Source organism: Pan paniscus, chromosome 2, assembly GCF_029289425.2.
Source record: "Pan paniscus chromosome 2, NHGRI_mPanPan1-v2.0_pri, whole genome shotgun sequence".
NCBI lineage: Eukaryota > Metazoa > Chordata > Mammalia > Primates > Hominidae > Pan > Pan paniscus.
In genome coordinates this window covers 21,373,122-21,389,907 of record NC_085926.1, presented here as the reverse complement: position 1 = coordinate 21,389,907, position 16,786 = coordinate 21,373,122, and the positions used below count along the sequence as shown (strand labels likewise).

General features: G+C 36.4%; 1 protein-coding gene and 1 pseudogene across 3 annotated transcripts in view; one reads left to right on the top strand and one right to left on the bottom strand.

The window, feature by feature from the left end:
• Nucleotides 1-10,838, top strand: part of ZNF385D (zinc finger protein 385D) — a 963,336-nt gene extending 952,498 nt beyond the window's left edge. For all 3 annotated transcript variants that reach the window (XM_008951641.4, XM_003826172.5, XM_034955966.3), the window contains one exon: nucleotides 594-10,838. In XM_008951641.4, coding sequence (XP_008949889.2) covers nucleotides 594-827 — 234 coding nt within the window. In that variant the 3' untranslated portion in view covers nucleotides 828-10,838. The remainder of the gene's footprint in view (nucleotides 1-593) is intronic.
• A 3,488-nt stretch (nucleotides 10,839-14,326) lies between these two features.
• The window catches only part of LOC100978862 (homeobox protein VENTX-like), a 74,989-nt pseudogene continuing 72,529 nt past the window's right edge, over nucleotides 14,327-16,786 (bottom strand).

The window sequence follows — 16,786 nt, the reverse complement described above, 5'->3', positions numbered from 1 at the left end:
GAGAAAATGTGGTTACCATTTGCACGAAGAAAAAGTGGAACGTGTCAAAATTTAGGGGAGAAAAGGTATTTTTGGTTGTTTTTTAAATTTCTCAATTGAAAGTGGAATTTTATTGTTTTTATTTATTTTGAATAGTACCTCATACAATTGGAAACAACATTCTCTATGTAACCCAGGTTACACCCTTGGCTAGTCGAATGGCATTTGACAGCATTAAAAATCTCTTTAGAAATATATGCTCTTTAGTAGTTAATGTATGTGTAAAGGGTGATAAAAATATTCTATATTTTCTCATGATGAATACTTTCCTCTGGAAGTATAATTTTCAACAAACATATAATAAAATAAGGTTGCTGAGTACTTTTCTGGAGAACTTTTCAAGCATTCCTGGTTGGCCATTTTCAGGTATCTTCCAACTCTTCCAAAGGGAAAATGTTCTATACTTCCCATTTTCTTTGTTGTCAGTTCACAAGTGTGAAGCTTTTTTCTTTATAGTTGTTTACTGCTATATTTTAAAAGCTCCCTGCCATTTTGGGTTTTAAGTACAAATTCCAAAACTGATGTTTTTTTACAATATTTTTTCTCCCTTGCAGGTAAAATTAGTATTTTCAAAAGAACCTTCAAAGCCATTGGCTCCACGAATTCTACCAAATCCTCTAGCAGCTGCAGCAGCCGCAGCAGCAGTGGCAGTGAGTTCCCCCTTCAGTCTTCGAACTGCTCCAGCAGCAACACTGTTCCAGACTTCTGCGCTTCCTCCGGCACTCCTGCGGCCAGCTCCTGGACCCATTCGGACCGCCCACACTCCTGTGCTGTTTGCTCCTTACTAAATTCCGAATAGGAGTAATTGTACTGCAATAATTTTTCAAAAAACAAAAAACAAAACAAACAAAAGAGAACTATGCAGTGTTTATTTATAGTTTAAAGTATATCTGAAGAGCCAGGACTTTTGATAGTGAATTGAAAAGGTTATAAAAAAGTGGGGGAGGTTTGGGGGTGGGAGGGAGGGAGTGGTATTTTCTCCAAATTAAAGCATTCCTCTTGAACGTTGATTGTTTTAGAAGTGATCTCCAGCATTGATTTGTAGTGGTATCTAGACCTTCTGAAGCCTCTGTGACTGTGCTTTTGGGCACCTATTTCCCTCTGCATTGTCTTTCCTGCTTTATGAAACAACTATACATTGTCTAAGGGCATTAACTGGTTCCGATGTATATAAAATAATTTACTCTGTAGATTAAAATCATACAAAAAAAGGAAAAAAAAACAAAAACAAAAGCAACACTGTGAATAGTACTACCCGTGCTGGTCCTCTTGCTATGACGGCAATTACTGGGTATTTATCCCAACAAAAGTAGATACAGTAGATGTCTTGTAAAACAATAGTGCTGTGTCTCAATCTATGCCACTAGGTTTTAAAGAATTGCAAAGGTAGAATGAACAACTATTTCATACCGATAAGCAGTCAAAAAATAAACATACACCAGATGGTGTCATGGAGGTCTCCCTGGTCAGCATTCTCCCCTCCTATCTAGCTTGAAGATATAACAGGGCTAAGCTTAGAGATGGGGGAGGCATTAATAAAGGTGATTTCTTATAAAGTAGTAACTTCCCACCCTGAAGATATATTGCTGGAAACAGGGAAGTGTTTATAATGAACCTATATCTGAAAACAGAGAAACCCATGCATCATGAGTGTTAAGAAAGAAATCAGTACAACTCTTCTGTTTCAAGGATGAAGGATCATAACCTAGAATGATAATGCAAAGTAAAGATCTTTCATTTAGTACATATCCAGTAAAAACGGAGAATGTTGCATCTCTGCAGTATCCCCTTTATATCATACCAGTAGGGTTGTTTCTTAGGCAAAGGTTTCTGCTTTAAGTATGATGGTAGAATTAAGCATTAGCTATTTTTATGGGTTTTTCTTGTGTTTTAGATTTCCTGCTGACATGATATAAACAATTAATATATATTTAAATGTTAATAACAACAGGAAATATGAATCTGAGTTAATTGCACACCAATGACATAGTGTTAAAAAATACTGGTAAGTTCCACTCGACAATTATTTCTCCAGTGGAGTTGTGAAATACTGACAGCCTTTGATATTCACCATCAGGCTGAAAGAAGTTGATGTTTTACCTTTAAAACAAGATTTATCAGGGGTATATATAAATATATGTATATTGTATATATGTTAGAAAGATTAAGAGAATAAGTTATATAAAGAAAAAATCTATATAAAATAATTATATAACCATCCAGTGTTACATGTTATCATTAAATTGGTAACAAATGGCATAAAAATAGCTGTGCCTTTAATTTGTGATAAAGGCTATTTGCTTTTTCCCATAGAAAGCTGACATATACCTATCAAAATGGTGGGGTTTGATGCAGCCAGTCTGTTGCATTAATAGGAGCAATGACACTGAAACTTAGAATAATGACAAAACATACATGATTTAGGTTTAGAGAAAAAAACTATTTTTGAAAAGGTTTTGTAAAGACTATTTAAAAATATAGGGAAGGATTGGGTGTGGCCTTCCTGAAACTGCTCTCAAAGTGTTGTAACCCTTGGAGAGGTATAAAGAATCGAGAGGAAACCATTTGAGACATAGGTATTTAGCATTTATCATTTTATATTTAAGAAACACCATAGCGTGCTTGGTGCTCAACATTAAACATGGTTTTTTGGAGTTCTTCTCCACCATCTAGCTATAGAAATTTGTCATATAAATGAATCTTTAAAGCAGTTGGCTTTATATATCTTTTGTTAACCAACCAAAACAAAAACAAAAAAAAGAAGGAAGGAAGGAAGGAAGGAAGAATGGAAGGAAGGAAGCAAGAAAGGAGGGAAGGAAGGAAGGAAAGGAGAAGGGGAAGGGAAGAAAAGGAAGGAAGGAAGAAAGGAAGATAATGTGTTCCATCAGTATTCTGGTAGAAAGAATTTCAAACCATGCTTCTCTGGTTAAATATATTGATTAGCATTAAAATTTGTTTTGAAAGTATCTGGTGATTTTGCATTTACCAGCATCTCTATTCTCTAGTTTTAGCAAGTGTTTCCTTTTTCACCTACAGACCCTGGTAGTTCAGCCAGGTGGATAGTTGCCCATAAGTCTGTTGTTTGGGGCTCTGTATCCCATGTGACCAGCTTCTAACCATTTTGAACTTTAGTTTCCCTTTTCTGCTATGTCAAATATTTTGATTTTCCATAATCATCCTGAGTCCCTATCCAACAACCTTTACAACTGATACAGCCTCACTTTCTGTTAGAGAACTTAGTGTTAATTAATGCAGTCTCACTAAAACGTGCTTTTGCTGTTCTTCCCCATTTTCACCAAAGTGAATGAGCCAGTCCACTAAAAATCAGGGCCTACGGGATACACAGTGTCCTGGGTCACAAGGCATTACTGTCTTTAATGATTTGCTGGGAACAAACGAATCAGCCATATTTTCTCCATCAGCCATATGAGAAATCTCAGAAATACCTGGATCCCTTCTGCCTCACTTCGCTATGGAACCATTTTTGTTTAAATGGTCTTTTAAATTGGAGTTGTAAGCATCAGTTGTCTTTTATTCACTACCTAATAAAGGATGAAGCCTAACCACAGAACTTACAGTGGATTCTCTGTGAGTTGTTTCCCCCACACTCCATATATTTACCAATACCAGATTAACATCCGTTATAGTTCAGGCTGCCATAAAACTGTATCTTTTCCCTTAGGGAACTTTTTTCATGAATAAAGATCCACAATTTACATTGGTCAGCAGTGTGCTGTGAAAATCCCTGACGGTGGTCTGACTTTATGGTTTTACATTCCTTCCCATGCATCACACCACGGCAAGGAAAGTGATAGAGAAAGCAGCTCTGATTCATTTGAAACAAATATAAATGCATTGCAGAAGCCAAATGCCTCTGGAAAAAGCATTGTTGCACCTCAATCAGATCGTCCAGACAAATGGGAAACAGTCATTGGGGAGGTACTGTATTTCTCTTATGAGAAAACAGGCAATTACACATGATAAATTGCTCCTCTAACTGGACCTAAACTTTGAAGAGTACTTTTTTTATTCACATAAGCAAACATACTTGGCTTTTGGCAATTTATATCACCCCTGCCTCATTTGAAAGGATTTCTATCTTTAGGTACTATTGGGCTTCTCCTGATCTATTGCAGTAATTCACTGCCATTATCATCAGAGATGAAATTTGGTTTTTCTAAAGGTGCTACATATTTTGTTGCCAAGAAACTAGTTAGCAAAGGAGTATTTATATGTATTTGAAAATTAAAAGAGCAGGAAATCATAAAAGACTAAGAATTAAAAGACAGCAGAAGTTTCAAAATAGAATTAAAGAGGCTGTGCCTATTTGAGTTTCTAAGGCACAAACCAACACATAGTAGACATGAGCAATAAATATCACCAATTACAATTAAATTTTAAATTAATATCTTTGTCTTTGTACCAGTGTAATGTTTCAATTGTTCTGAAGAAATCAGATCAGAAAGCTAAAAGGTAACTGAAGTGGTATATAGGCCTGTTTCTTTAGATCTGAATTGAAGTAGAAAATTACCTTTCTATACATAAGCATGGATGACATTGTATTAATAACTTTGTTCACCCAAAAGCCGCATGAAGTGGTGGGGAAAGCAATGAGGAGTCTTAGAGTAGCCAGAGTCTATTGTAGACTTTGTCCCTGACCAACAGGGTAACTTAAATAGTCAACTAATGCCTTGCCCTTAATTTCTTCATCAGTAAAATGGATGACGGTGATTAATAGCTAAGCTGGTTTAATACATCAGCACTAGAAGGGCATTGCTTTTATCCTCTCAGGAATAAAAATTCTTTATTCGAGTGACCAATGCAGCTACTCACATACTTGCATATGTCCAGAAAAATATTCTGTATTCCTTTCCATCCTGAGTGTAAGCCATATTGTAGGTCATTCATATACTCAACCAGAATGTACATTTCACCAATATTGGAGTAGTTGCTAATTCACTTAGTACTCACTTATTATGATCGCACTTATGCCAACATCATGTAAGATATGCTACTTCTATTTTCCCAGTCAAGAATGTAATAAATTCTGAACAAAACCAACCCTGAAAAAGGCAACAGACAGCTGGCAGTGGGGGTGTGGAAGGGAACAACAATTTAAATGCATCATCCTTATTTCTTTTGTTGCACTTTCTCTCTTCAATAGGAAGGGGTCCCGACTAAGCCATAACTAATTCTGTCCTGCGTTTGCATGTATTTTAACTAATGGTTGCCTTATTAAGACCATTTCTTCCACAGACAAGTATATCAGTTATGCACTCTTGTCATTGTTACAGGAATTATTTAAACTGAGTCCTAACAGTGAAAGTTTTACCTGACTTTTGCTGATTTTTTTTCTTTCTACATGGGGAGATTTATCTCTGGAGCATCTCTTGTGTTTTTGTATGGTTTGCTTCAGTAGCTAGAGAGGCTACTATCAGGAAGTGAAATGGATCATTTCTAATGGTAGGTCTCCATTGCCTACATGGTATTTCTGAGAGTGGTATCAGGGTGTCCAATGAAAGATGGATAGGTTGACATGTCATGCTCATTTGGCCTAAAGGTTGTTACTGCCAGGAATGGACTTACAACTTACCAGAATGGGAATGGTGACAAAAGACAGGTTCTAGTCTGGAAAAATATCATATGTGTTATTTTATTAGAAGTTCATGCAGGTCATGAAGAGTCACAGAGTTTAAAGAATTCTCTGGTTGGGTCATCAATGTTCAGATGTCAAGGGACTGAACATTACCTTCAATTTGAGGGTCTTCTCTTTCCTCTTCTCAGTGATGGAAACTCATCCTTCCTAGGTGGCTAAGTTGACTGTAGAAACTGCTAAAATGTATTTGTCAAACGAAGTAAAATCTGACTATTAATATATATGATCAGGTACAGTATCTTAGAGTTTGGTTAACTAAGACAGCCGATAATGGGGTCATGTTATTTTCAGACTGGCAGGTCATCTCTAAAGGCAATTTTTAAAGATTAGGGCTAAAATGATTTGTGAGCAAAGAAGTATAATTAAAAATAAGTAATAGTATAGTGACGAGTTCTAAGGTTAATGCTTATATACGCACACACATACAGAATTGTAAAAATATGAGTCTTAGTACCTGTCATTCTTTTACAAAGCCATGGTAAAATCATTTTATTTTCAATGATTAGGTTGGTTTTACTTTAACAAAAGGAACTCCAATTTCACACTTGGGAATCTTAATCATTTTGGGGCACTAATCATTTTAGGGCATTGGAGGGGCTGGGAAGTAGATATAACGTTAAGATGTTATGCACTCTAGCAAGACTATTATGCTAACAGTTTGAGTTGGGTCATACAATTGTATCATTTCACATCAGCTACTGACTTTGACCACTGACTTTGAATGCTTTTAAAATCTTCCTCAAATCCAGGTAGTGTGCAGGACATGGTATAACAAGACAACGGAAAATTAGCAGAGAGAGCCTTCATTGGAAACCCAGATTGTATTTTTGCCAGTACAACAAATATTATTTTTGAAGTCTCTCACTAATAGGATTGTTCAACATACATCTGTTGAGAAACAATGATGTCAGAGAGTTTTGAAGCTATAGTGAAGTGTGTTAAATTTTATTAACCAAAATAATGATATGGGTTTTATTGGACTTTTGTCAACCCAACTTAACACACATTGTTATATAATTTCAGTATAGGACCCTAGGGCTAGGGGCAACTAATATTGGATAAAGACCCTTCGTGAGATGCTTTGTGTCTCTTATGATGTTATGCTAACATTAGTAGAGATGAAAAAGGAATTAAGTTCGTGAGATCCTGGAAAGTTTAACTTTTATCAAATAGTCAAGAAAAATTCCATTTTATGGCATCTGGTTTTTAAATGGATTATAGAAAAATGTGTGGAAGTACTGGATATTGGCGAAAAAGCCTTGTGGCCAAGGGATCTGGGCACAAGATCGAGCATCACAGAACAGTGAACACAGTTGTTGGCTTCACTACCAATCATCTACGAGGAAACTGGGCCAATTCACTTGACATTTTGATGATTCTCTCTGATAAAAATAGGGATAATGACTGATTACAGAAATGTGCTTTTAAAAAAGCTGAATTTAGTAAAAGCAAGTCATTTGCTACTCAAAATAGCTCCAAAATCTAAGCCATATTTCTATAAATTTCATAAAGTTGTTTTAAAATGTGACTTATAGTTACAGCGTTTATGTTACTACATATTTAAGATGGAACTGACCTGATGCCAAAGCTACATCATTTGTAGCTATATTAGCTTTCTCTTTTGTCCTGAAAAAAGGTTGGAGTGTTTTTAAAAATATAGTTTTTAATCTGCACATGGAGCTATATGCAAAGAATATTGTTTCTTCGGGGAATATTTTTAGTCATAGTTTCTTTCATTTATTTTATCAGCAAAAATCTTATGTCAGTTTCAACTAAGGTCTCCTAACTGAACTTTTTTTGTTTTGTTTTGTTTTGTTTTGTAAATCCACAGCAATTTTTATTAAATAAAAGCCTAGGTGAGAAAAATAAGTTATATCCTAGCACATGAAACTTAGTCAATAATTTCTTCTAATAATATTTAATTCACTGAAATTTTACAACAAATTTTAAATCGACTACTAAGAGTGGTCAGTCGGGGAAAATTTAGTGTTATCCAATGTATGATGAAATATTCAGCTCTCACAAAAACTGGATGTTTGGCTATTTTAAAATGGCTGTTCTTCACAATAAAACTACAAACAGACACTGTCGAATAAATTGAGTGATAAGTATGTCTATTTACTAACATGAGCCAATTTGAACTTTAGTTTTGAGATCTAAAAATATCTTAATCCACATGCATTTAGTGACTATAAATTGAAGGCAGTGTTCTTTTGACAACCAAGCTTATTGAAAACGTTGGCATTAATGTTCACAAACATGAGCACTATTTTGAAATTAAAAATAGACTATGGTTTGCTCTACATGCTTGTGACCCTGCAAAAAATAAAGGAAAAATATTCATGCGATTTTTCTCCTCTTATATTCTTATGGCTTAAAAAATATAACCAGGTTTTTATCTAATATCAATCTCTTGGCAAAGGATCATATAAGGTTTTACCTGCTAACAAGAATACCTCATTTGAAAGAGCATTACCACAAGCATTGGAGGGAGGTACAGTTGACATGGTGAATTTGATTTTACAAAAACTAACAAAGCTGGGGGGTGGCAAAGCATTGACTTAACTATAATCACTAGTCACACCAATGTGAGATTCCAAATCATTGGTCAGCCACAGTGATGCCACCTTGGCATCAAACTTGCCTGTTCCATCTTTATCAATGTATCTGGAAGTCTGACTTGAGTACCAGAAGCCAAAACGCTCAGAATGCTAATTTGTGCCACCTTAATGGCCCATGTGTTCAGTAAATAAATTTTCTTTTTACATCTCGTCAAATCTTACTGAATAAACCTTTCATCAGAGTTCTACATATCCCCAGGTGGGCTTGGAAACCTGAGATAGGATTTTATTATGTTTTATATTATGATAGTTGAATGATGATTCTATATGTTATTGTTATATTTGTTTTCATTAAAAACCCAAAGAACTACCCTTTGTATACCAGCAAAGTACTATTTTTCTTGAAAAAAAGTAATAATAATAATAATTAAGGCAATTCACATAGTTTGTTTTATGCCAGTCTTCTGTTTTAAGTCAAGTGATAACATCTCCCCAAACATCAATTTCTCACCCTACATGATATGTGATAAAATCCCCCATATGCCAATAATTTCCCCCACTATAAAATGAAGCTGCTTCCAATATTATTGACTCAGAAATGTAAAATATAGCACAGTTTATCTTGTCTGTGGTCCTGTACTAAGTTAAACTTGCAGTTGTGAACAAATTAATATTTATTTTTATTAGGAATTCTTTAAGATGAATTTTCAGTTTTAGTAAAAGAAAGACACTAGTGATATTTTTATGGATGAAAGCTCTCTGGTTCCTTCAGCAGCTCTAGGAACATCCTTAGCCATTATATCCTCTCTCTTTGACAATATCAAAATTGTCCAAGTAAATGTAATATTGCCAGTGGTGTCAAGACATTGGTCTGTTCATGTCCTTATTCTTCGCTTGGTTTGTGGAATCAAAATGGTTGCTTATTTTCCTCTCTTCTGTAGATAATCCATAGGCAATGTATTCAATTTGGGAAACATTTTTTTTCAACTTGGTTTAAGTTTGAAGGCTCTAAGGAAGAGGAATATTAGAACAAATTATGTATTCTCTATGTTCTACTCCACTTGTTTGTAATATACTCCTGTTCTGAGAGTTATGGTAAACCTATATAACACGACTGTTCCAAGTGCCAAGTGAGAATTGTAGTGACTCACAGAACCGTCTCATGACTATTTATCAAAAGAAATGTGCTGATTAAAGAAAAAAAGTAAAATATCTTATTTTCATTCAGTTCTGGATGATGCTTGTTCCATTACCCCTTCTCTCTCCCTTGTTAAACAAGGTAAACGTTTTCACACTTAAACTGACCACTTAGAGCATTTCAGTTTAATGTAAGGCAGAAAAATAATGTTACCCATAACTTTGAATCCTTATAGTTGGCCTTTGCTAAAATAAAATTTTAGTGACGACAAGAGGTTGCAAGATGGTAATCCATGTTTCCATAGGGCTGAAATTTTTTTTATTTTAGTTCCCAAACAGCTTTGAAAAAAGTGTTTTTAAAATGAGAATTTCTATAATTTATTTTCTATCTGCTACTAAAGACACTGCTAGACTGATTAAGCCTGGTGGATAGAGAAAATCCAAACTTGAACCTTTGGAAAAATCGTTTATCAACATTTAAAATTCTATAAGCCCATAAAAACATGTTAACGCCAACACATGGAAAAGAAAATGTGTTGCAATAAGTTCTCATTCATGTTCGAGAACAACAGGAGATGAAAAGTATGCGCACCAACTAAGGTTTTCTTTCACACTCTCTGAATATACAATGAATAATATACCAAAAATGGTATACAATTTTATGATACAAATGGTATCATATTGAAATTCAAAGACATGAATATTCAGAGAAAACTATTGTAAAAAAATTATTATCCATACAGTATATATTTGCTGCCAAATTGAAAATTATCATTGCCAAATTTTTTTAGTCTATTCTGACAGGTCAAAATAATTTATCAGGCTCATTAAGTAACAGGTTTAAATATATTTCAACTCAGAGGAGATGAACATGAAAGATATCAGTAGCATTTCTCTATGCCTATCATTTATTACCATAACTATATTTAAATCAATGTGAATCTTACATAAGTGAATAATAAAAGTTAGACCTTTTGATGTAATAATGATGCAACACAACTGTTCTCTTTGTATGCATTATAAAATGGAAAGTTGGATTGAATATTCTGCCTAATGCTACATGCTCACATCAATCTGCAACTGTAAAATTTTCCAGACACCAGAGCCCCACAGATTGCAGACTCCACCAATTTCCTGACTACTATGTAGTCAAATACCAGGTTCACCTATTTACAACACCAGCCCTGTCTTCCATGTTAGTTCAAAACATGTTTCTGGTGTTGATACCAATGCTCCATCCCAGTGGGGAGCTATGGATGACACAACTTATTTCTAAGAGAAATCTAGTTCGTGTGTTCAAAACTTATTTTACTAGGAAAGAAGCAATGTATCAGCAAGTGCCTGAAACGTTCTCTACTGGTCTTCTAAGGCTGATGTCTTTATATTTCATCTTAGCGAAAAGAGCAGAAATAATAATACCAAAAAGAGGGGAAGAAAAAGGAAAAGTGGAAGAAAAAAAGTTAGACATGATGTAACATTATAAAAACAACCTTAAAATGCCCAGATATAACTCTAATAGGAGACTGAATGAATAGACTTTGTGGGAAAAACAGTAGTAAACTTTAAAGCCTCTGAAAGAATTATATGCCTAAGGGAAAAATAAACATTTGCTTCCAAAATTAAAATACAATGAGAATTTATAATTTTTCTTGAAAAGTAAAAAAAAAAAAAAAAAAAATCGAGAGCGCCCTGGTACTGAATTCCCTCTAGGCGTTTATTGGTTGCAGAACTAGCTAAATGAACTGTGACTGGCCCCTTTGGACTAAACAGAATTTTACAACTTTCTACAATCTGTACTTGGAGGCCCCAGTCTTTGCTTTTTGCAGGTCCCTGTAATCGGTTTGGTTTGCAACCCCTGGCATGGCTTATAGGTTCTTAGCCACCAGGTACTCTTTTACTAGCTAGTCTTAAGGGTCTTCATCCATCTACCTTCTCTCCCAGTGGGTTCCCCTTGTAATGTTTTTTATTATTATTTTGGATAGGCATTTTCAACAAGGGGAGTTTTTTTTTTTTTTACAAACAACACCTTCAATAAAGGTTTTCTTTACCAGAGTATGATCTGTGACAAATTAGTGACTTGAGTGTGTGTGGGATTTCTTACAGTTGACACCTAGGAAAGATTTGATTTGGTTTATGCAGTGGGTGACTATATCAAGAAACAAATTCTGTCATTTTGTTCGTTTGTTTCTCTACAGGAAGGTTTGGCTTCTGCTAATAGCAGAAATTGGACTTTAGGAAGAAAGACCAAACATTTTTTATATGAAAACAAGTCCTTACCTATTTAATTCTCTCTTGAAGTCAGATATGAAGAAAATTCAGAAATATTGTTTCTGAATATACATTTGCTGAATACATTCTGATTCTTTAGAGGGCCACTGACACTCTCCCCCAAATACATGTAACCTGTCAGATTATCAGTTTGAAAAAGACCCATACAAACATGTTTTATCAACTTTCAAAATAACCCCCCTTTTCCCCCACATTCAGGAACAGCATTTAAAATGCAGAACTATCCATCGCGTGCTAAATATCTATCCTTTTCATCTGCCTATGCAATAAACTGACCCAATTAACGTTGATATTAGCATCTATACTTTTGAAATCACTAATTATCTAATAGCAAAGGTCTCTTTCACATTGTTTTGCTTAGAAATAAAAAATAGGGCTGTTCATAAGTTTCCATTGAGTATTCCAAGCCAGAAAGCCCTCGCCACAGCTGGATTTGGAAGCTTGAATAACATACAACTTCACATTTCTCAAAGTGTGTAATCCAGGCATTATGAATAATTTCTAGCCAAATCCTAAGAAATTGTACATGATCTTTCTAAACATAGGCTGGGAATTGTTATGCTGAAGCAAAAATGAAGTGTCAGGTAATGTCTGATGCTGGGGAAAACAATTAGAACATTACTGAATTACCCTCCTGTTAAAGAGCTCACCTTCACCTTCAAAAGCTAATTATCAGTTTACCATGTTTTATTCATTAATTAGAATTATTTTCTAGAGTGTCAGAGCATTTCAGGTGGGTTGGGTTATGATGGAAAAGACTAGATAATCATAACCTCTGCAAGTTTGTGATTTATTTAGCCAAAGATGCAGAACTTATGGGAAGCAAAATGCTATACAGGGCGGTAGAAAACGAGGTCTATTGTGGCCACTGTTTCTTTTCCTCTGGATTCCTTTTAGGTGAGAGGTAGGAGAAACAGGGCCACAGTTGCCAGGGATGCTGGGTACAGATATGGCTCTGCCAGATTTATTTAGGAAAGCCTATTTTATGCTAACTCACTGCCATTGTATACTCAGGTATATTAGTTTCTTTGGGCTTCTGAAACAAATTGCCATAAACTTTGTTGGCTTGAAACAACAAAAAATGTAGTCTCTCACGGTTCTAGAGGTGGGAAGTCAAAAATCAAAGTATTAGCAGGATTGGTTTTTTCTTAGAGTGTCAGAGGAAGACTGTTCCAAGTCTCACTCTTCTGGTGGTTGCTGGCAATCCTTGGCATTCCGTGGCTTGTAGATATGCACTCCAGTCTCGGCCTTTGTCATTTATTGGGCTTGTTCCTATGTGTCTTCACGACTTTCGTTTCTCTGCATGTTTGTCTCTTCTCTTTTTCTTATAAGGACACCAGTCATATTGGATTTAGGATTCATCCTACTCAAGTGTGACCTCATCTTAACTGATTACATCTGCTAAGACCCTATTTCCAAGTAAAGCCACATTTTCAGGTTCTTCTAGAGGTAGAACTTCAACATATGTTTTTGGGAGAATCAAATCAACCCACAACATTAGGTTTATCTTACCCTTCCTAGAGAACTCACATTCAATTTGTACCCTTCCCTTTAAGGAGACATTTGCTATCTTAATACTTTGCTAGTTCATGAACAAAACCACCATCATAAAGCCACCACTTTTATTGTTGAGATTTGAGGTGCAGGCAAGCAAAACAGGGCCCTGAAAACTATCTTTGTTCCTATTTTTTTCTTTTTTGTAAAAATGCTATACCTTGCTAGCCACACCAAATCCCATTGTCTTAGGTTAGGTCCTCTAGAAGCAGAGCCCAAAATGGGCTTCTCAGCAAAGTTCTTTGTTACTGAAGGGGTACTCACAGGGGGAAAGGGATAAAGGAAGTAGAATAGGATGAAATAAAAAACTTGAGGTCCAGTTTCAGACTAGTCTCATAAGAAGCTCAAATATTTCTAGTACTTTTTAAAAATAGCATGTGATCATTAATACAATTCAAGGATAAGGTATGAAACAGATAGGTGCAATTAGAAGCAAAAAAAGAGATGCATAACATCAACTCTTAGTGCCATTGAAAGTTATGGGTCATTTTTAGGTAGGCTGATTAGTCGTTCTAGTTTGCCTGAAATACCTCCAATTTATGCCTGTTACACTGATGCAATCATTAATCATGCTCCATGTCAAGCTAAAATTTTTTTATTTGTTTAATAAAATGTATGAGTTTAATCTTTTTCAAATTTATAAAACAAGTGGACTGAAATAAGAACTTTTCCAATAACAATTTTTATAGTAATTTGTATTTAATAAAACACACTGTTTATGAGGGAATCTAATTGAGAAGACATAAAATGTTTACCCTAGAAAAGTAATTGATATTTTAGATTACAATAATATTACTGAATATCTTATTTCTCCATCTGTCCACTCTTCATCCATTCGTGCATCCTTTATTAATATGCGGTTATAATGTACCCTATACTATACCGGATAGGAGAGGGAAGGGTAACTAAAACATAACCAGCAACACACTCTGTGCCAAATGCGTATTTATTTATGTTTATTCATACATAATATTTTACATATTTATGGAGTACATGTGATTTTTTTTATATGCATAGACTGTATAATAATCAAGTCAAGGATTTGAGGCATCCATCACTTTGAGTATTTATTATTTCTATGCATTGGGAATGATTCAAATCCTCTCTTCTAGAAACACTGAAATATACAATATGTGTTCTTAACTATAGTCACTCTACAGTGGAAAGATAGGATTTATACTTTTTATCTAACTGTGTATTTGTGCCTGTTAACCTATCTCTTCTCATCCTCCCCTCACCCACCCAACATTCTTAGCTTCTAGTATCTATTATTCTACTCTCTGCCTTTATATGATTAACATTTTTAGCTCCCACACATGAGTAAGGACATGCGGTTTGTCTTTCTGTGCCTGGGTTATTTCACTTAAAATAATGATATCCACTTTCATCCTGGCTGCTGATACACGATTACATTCTTTTTTATAGCCAAATAGTACACCATTGTGAATGTATACCACATTTTTTCTTTCTCTATTTGTTGATTGATGGACACTTACATGGATCCCATTTCTTTACTATCAAGAATAGAGCTGAGATAAACATGCCAGTGCCGGTATCCCTTTGATATATTCACTGGTTTCTATTCCTTTGGATAGACCCTCAGTAGTGGGATTGCTGGTGAATACGGTAGCTGTATTTTTAGTTTTCTGATAAATCTCTACAGTATTTTCCACAATGGTTATACTAATGTACATTCCCACCAACAGTGTATAAGAGTTCCCTTTTCTCCACACTTCACCAGTATCTATTGCTTTTTGTCCTTTTTTTTTTTTTTTAGTGAAGAGGTGACTTTAACAAATATATTCTCCAGAAATCTCCAGAACCTTTGCGAGGGTCAGGGTGAGAGGTGCCGCCACGATGTAAACAGAACAGCTGAGTCCTCCGGGTAGGCGTCAGACGCGATCTGCACAGACCGCTTGTGTGGGAGGCATGTAGTCGGAGGCGTTTCCTCAAATGCATCCCCTGTCTCTGGCAGAGCACACAGGCCCCGGGGCCCCGTGGACAGGGCTGGTCCCAGCTTACGCGCACCACTTCCTGGGCGTGGGGGGTTGTACGCCAGAGGCTGCCCGCAGCAGGAAGCCCACGAAGAGGCCAGGGCCTCTTGATCCATTTGTCAGAGACCCCAGAAGGAGCCAAGGGGCAGCCAGGGGGCCCAGGCAGGGGTGCCCAAGGGCACAGCAGCTGCAGGCCATTGGCAAGGCGAGAAGATGGTGAGTGGAAAGCAGGGGGCCCGTGGAGAGACCCTGATAAGGGGCCGTTTAGCTGGGAGTCCTGCATTTGCCGTTTGTGTTTCATCCGGCGATTTTGAAACCAGGTTTTTATCTGGACCTCTGAGAGCTGCATCTCCCTGGCCAGCCAATTCCGCTCCAGAGGGCCCAGGTACTGGTGGTGCCGGAAGACGCCCTCCAAGGCACGGACCTGCTCCGTGGTGAAGGCTGTGCGGACACCGGGAGCCAGCTAGGGGTTTGGCTCCTTACTCAACCCAGCCACAGTCCTCTCCGGCGCATGCAGATTTGACGAGCTAGCCTCCTTGGTACTGACAGCCTGAGGGGGCTCCCGGGTGCGGAATGTCTGGCCCGGGCCAGGGAGGCTCCCGGGGGGTGTTTCCTATGAACTTTAGGATTGTTTTTTCTATTTCTGTGAAAAATGACGTTGGTATTTTCATAGGAATTGAATTAAATCTGTAGACTGCTTTGGGAATTATGGTCATTTTAATGATAACCCTTCTGATCCATGAGCATGGGATGGTCTTCTCATTTGTTTGTATCTTCTTCAATTTCTTGAACTAAACTGTGTTACAGTTTAGCTGATAGAGATCTTTCACCTCTCTGGTTAAACGTATTCCTAGGTATTTTATTTTTTGCATTTATTGTAAATGATATTGCCATCTTTGTTTTTTTCTTTGGCTATTTCATTATTGGAATATGGAAATGCAGCTGATTGGCCAGGTGCAGTGGCTCACGCCTATAATCCCAGCACTTTGGGAGGCCGAGGTAGGCGGATCATGAGGTCAAGAGATCGAGACCATCCTGGCCAACATGGTGAAACCCCATCTCTACTAAAAATACAAAAATAATTAGCTGCGCTTGGTGGCATGCACCTGTAATCCTAGCTACTCAGGAGGCTGAGGTAGGAGAATCACTTGAATCTGGGAGGTAGAGGTTGCAGTGAGCCGAGATTGTGCCACTGCACTCCAGGCTGGTGACAGAGTGAGACTCTGTCTAAATAATAATAATAAAAAAAAATAAATATATATATATAAAGAAATGCAGCTGATTTTTGTATGTTGATTTTGTATCTTGCAACTTGACTGAATTTGTTTGTTACCTCTACAAGTTTTTTGACGGAGTCTTTTGTTTTTTCTAAACACAAGGTCATGTTGTCTGCAAAGAGGAACAATTTGAGTTCCTCTTTTCCAATATGAATGCCTTTCATTTCTTTCTCTTGTCTGAATACTCTGGCTAGGACTTCCACGTTGACTGGAAGTGCTGAAAGTAGGCATCTTGTACTTAGAAAAAAGGCTTTCAACGTTTCTCCATTCAGTATGATG